This window comes from Arvicanthis niloticus, chromosome X (genome assembly GCF_011762505.2).
Source record: "Arvicanthis niloticus isolate mArvNil1 chromosome X, mArvNil1.pat.X, whole genome shotgun sequence".
Lineage (NCBI taxonomy): Eukaryota > Metazoa > Chordata > Mammalia > Rodentia > Muridae > Arvicanthis > Arvicanthis niloticus.
The window spans coordinates 3435253-3439625 of NC_047679.1; the positions used below are offsets into that span (position 1 = coordinate 3435253).

Here is a 4373-nt window from a genome sequence, read left to right on the forward strand (position 1 = left end):
AGTCCACTGATGAAACCTCTCCAACTTTACTGCAGCCTCCTTAATTCATATCCATTCTGTAACTATTATGCATGCATACAGATGTACTTACTGTGCTATGTGATGGGTTAATATTAGTAATTAAGATGGGAATAATGAACCTGAATTTGCCACAGCCTAGCTACTATGATAGGCAGATTATGTGACAAATTGCTGTCACAGAAACCTTTAAACATTGTGACTTTATTGGGATTCAATTATTCAAATTGTGATAGTATAGAAACACAAAATCTTGTTTACCATCAACTGAAGGCAAACAGTATTCACCTATGGTTCTCTCTCTCTCTCTCTCTCTCTCTCTCTCTCTCTCTCTCTCTCTCTCTCTCTCTCCCTCCCATTCCCCCTCCCCTTCCTCTCTCTCTCTCTCTCTCTCTCTCTCTCTCTCTCCCCTTCCCCCTCCCCACCCTCTTCCTCTTTCTCTTTCTCTTTTTTCTATCTCTCTCACACACACCCTTTCTCTTCCCCACATCATCCTCTTCCCCTCTTCCTTCTCCCCCTTCTCTTCCTTTCCCTCTTCTTCCCTCCTCCCCCTCCTCCTCCCCTTTTCCTATCTCTATTCGTTCCTGTTCTTCATGGCTTCTTTTCTTCCTCTTCACCCTGTGTCTTAGTATTTTTATTGTTGTGAATAAGCACCATGATCCAGGCAACTCTTATAAAGGAAGCCATTTAGTTGGGGCTATCTTTTAGTTCAGAGATTTGGTGCATTATCAGCATGGTGGGAAGCATGGCAGCATTCAGGAAGACATGGTGCTGAGAGTTCTACAACTCAATCAGCAGGAAGATATGACACACTTCCTCTAAGAAGGCCACACCTACTCCAAAAACAGCCACAGCTCCTGATAGTGCCAATCTCTATGGGCACTACTTTATTCAAACCACACTTTCCTTTTCATCTGCTCTTTTCCCTGCCTTTCCTTTCCCCTCTGGCTTCAACCTTTTTTCCTCATCCTATTCCTCCTCCTTCCTAACCACTCCTCCTCCATCCCTTCATTCCCTCCCTTTCCTTCTTGGCCCATTTGTCCTGCTTGCAATTTTCATCTACATCTCTTCTTCCCCTTCCTTGTCTTCCTCCTCCAGCTTTCCTTCTCCTCCCTGCCTTGTCCCTTCTCCTCATCCTTCTAGTATTTCCTCTCTTCACTCTCTCCTTCCTCTTTCCTTTCTTCCATTACTTATTGTTCTCCTTTTACCTTCTTCCATTTCCATCTCCACTCTTTCTTTCTTCCTTTCCCCTCTGCCCACACTCTTCTTGTCATCTCCCTCCCCCTCTTGTCCTCCTGTCCCCCTCTTTCTGTTCTTCCCCATCTTATCTTCCTCTCTTCTTTCTCCTCCTCCCCCTCTTCCTCTTCCTTTTTCTCCAATCTTTTTACTTACCCTCTTCCTCCTGATCTTACTTCTGTTTTCTTTCTCCTCCCTGCCCTGGCTCTACTTGTCTTCCTTTTTTCTTTCCCTTTTCCACCATTTCTTCCAGTCTGCTTTATATTCTTGGCCTATTTTCTCCCTCCTTTTCCTTCTTCTCACCCTTTCCTTCTCTACCCTTTCTTTCCTTATCTTCTTCCTCCTTCCTCTCCTTGTCTTGTGTCTCTTCCTCCCCCATTCTTCTCTTCTTCCCCCACATCATTCTCCTTCCCCTATTTCACCTCCAGCTCCTCATGTTCTTACCCCTCATCTTCTGGACCCCCTCCCCTTCTTTCTCCTTGCTCCTCTCCTCTTCCTTCTTCCCTTTCCTCCTCTTCTTCTCTTCCTCCTCCCAATTGCTCCACTACTTTTCCTCCTCCTCTCTTCCTTTCTCCCTCCTTGTCCATCTTTTCTGCTCCTGCCCTCCTCCAAGTCTTCTCCCCCTCTTCTTCTTCCCCCTCTAACTCCCTCTCATCCCCTTCTTCCTTTTTCTTTATCAGTCATTCCTCTGCCTTCTCTGCTTCTTCCTCTCTTCTTCTTTAATCTAGGAACTGAACTCATGACCTTCTTAGCCCTTTTATCTTTTAAAAAGATTTTTATTTTTAATTACGTGTATATGTGTTTTGTGTATATCCATTATGTCAAACCTTTAGCACTAGAAATGAGAGCATTTTATCATATAATATGAGTATGTAGGAGAAATTCATAATATGGAAGGCATAGAAGCACCTACATACAAACAACATTGTAAAAAAAGCAACAAAGTTTTTAGTGAACATTTATTTGTTGTTGAATGATGGTACACGGTGGTACAGAATCACTATTATTTTCTGCTCACAACAAAAATAATCAAATGGAAACATTAAGCCCTGTTATATATTTTTCAAGAACATCAATTACACAGTGCAAACAGGAAACAAATATTTAGTGATCCAGGACTAAGTGGTCAGCTGACCCTTCACAGGGCTTTGCAGCAATATTCAGCAGAAGCTACTCTGTAATTGTTGGCATTAAACAAAGTAGAGTTCTCTACAAGATACTCAAGAAAACCATGCATATAGTTACACATTAAGAGAAGACTCTGCCTGTTAAGAGGTGAATGGGCCAATGCAGTCCCAATATTCACAAACAATCGCAGGAGGTGTGGAGCCCCATAAACCTGAGACATTGGACTATCAGGATAAGCTAGGTGAATTTCAGCATACTGGGGCCTTTCAAACTGGTAGAGCAACTGCGTGGCCAGCATGTTGTTGAAATACACTCTTATTCCAAATACAAGCTCGTCAACAGAGTATTCTCTATTATCAACAAGCCCTTGTGACTTCACAAAAGTCACATATTCTGCAAGAATGGTATCTACACTCTTCTCAGCAGGAAGTTGGAATAACTGCTTTTGCTTGAAGACCAAGTCCCAGTCCTCAACAAGACGAGACTTCAGTTCACCAGGCAAGCTCAACTCAACTCCCATTTTTATCTTCACAGTCACAGGCACATTACGGTGAGAGACCTGGGCTTCTTGATTGGTATCACTGCCAATTTTGTTTTCTGGAAGACTCAGCATATTGTTTGGCTCTGTTGCCTTAGACACGAATCCTGAAGACAGTTTCTCTTCAGGGAAGCCTTTCTCAATGGAGACATGACCTTTCTCCACAGAATGCATATTGTCTACCCTACTCCCTTCTTCAGCTGTGCAGCTTTCCTGGGAAGAGTTAGCTGTTTCTCTTGAAAGATCTTTCCCAAAGGAGCAACTAGGCTCTGCCATGCTACCTTCCTCAGCAGAGAGCTGTGTCTCTGCAGGACAACTTTTCTTAGCAAGATGAATTCTCTCCATGGAGTGAACTCTTTCTGGAGAATGAAATCTCTTTGCACAGACAACTTTCTCTGCAGGTCGATGTTTTTTAGGAGGACAAATTTTCATAGAGGCAGATGGATGCCTCTCTGCAGGGTGGCTTTTCTTTAAAACCTGACCTCTCCCAGTGTGGGGCTCTTTCCATGCAGAAGGTTTCTTCTTAACTGAGTGCCCTGTCTTAGCAGGGTGGCTTTTCTTCTGAGGCTGACCTCTGCCTGTGGGGTAATCTTCTCCTGCAGATGCTTCCCTCTCTGCATGGTTACCCCCTTCTGCTGAGCAGCCTCCCTCTTCAGGGCAGCTTTTCTTCAGAGGCTGACCTCTGCTAAAGGGGTGCTCTTTCCCTGCAGAAGGCCCTCTTTTTGCAGATTTATTCCTTCCAAAAAACTGAAATTCCTCTTCAAGGTGACTACTTTGGGGACAACCTCTCTCTGCAGGTTGCTCTTCCCTTTCAGAGGGCCCTCTGTCTGCACAAATTACATTCTCTGCTGAGCGTCCCTGCACTGCAGGGTGGTTTTTCTTCAAAGGCCAACTTTGGCCAGTCGGGAGATCTTTCCACTCAGAGGGTCCTCTTGATGAACTGCTACCATTGCTGACCAAAAGACCCTCCTCTCCAAGACTGCTTTTCTTAGGGCAACCTCTTCCTCCAGATTGATCTTTGGCTGTAGAGGTTCTTCTTGATGGACTGCTACTACCCTCGACTGAACGACTCCTCTCTGCAGGGCCTTGTTTTTTGGGGCGACCTCTTCCTCTAGATTGATCTTTCCCTGAAGAGGTTTCTGTTGATAGACTGCTACTACTTTTGACTGAACGAACCCCCTCTGCAGGGCTGTGTTTGTTAGGGCGACCTATTCCTCCAGATTGATCTTTACCTGCAGAGGGTCCACTTGATGGACTGCTACTACCCTCGACTGACTGACCCTCATCTGCAGGGCCAGTGATGTTTGGGTGACCTTCTCCTGAAGGGCAATCTTTCCCTGCAGAGAGTCGTCTTGGTGTACAGATACCACTCTTGGTTAAACTCCATCCTTCTGCAAGGCTACCTTTGTTGGAGCAACATCTTCTTACAAGACATTCTTTCCCTGTAGAGGTT

The 4373-nt window shown here is 44.8% G+C and overlaps 1 protein-coding gene across 1 annotated transcript; it reads right to left on the bottom strand.

Moving 5' to 3' along the window:
• Positions 1 to 2392: 2392 nt before the first annotated feature.
• LOC117694713 (mortality factor 4-like protein 2) lies at positions 2393 to 2902 on the bottom strand. The gene has a single exon (XM_076918438.1). It carries the CDS (start codon positions 2900 to 2902, stop codon positions 2393 to 2395), a length of 510 nt encoding a protein of 169 aa, XP_076774553.1.
• Positions 2903 to 4373: the final 1471 nt, after the last annotated feature.

Bases quoted from the DNA above. Each gene is read 5' to 3' on its own strand.
- LOC117694713 (XM_076918438.1), bottom strand. From the start codon at position 2,902: ATGGGAGTTGAGTTGAGCTTGCCTGGTGAACTGAAGTCTCGTCTTGTT.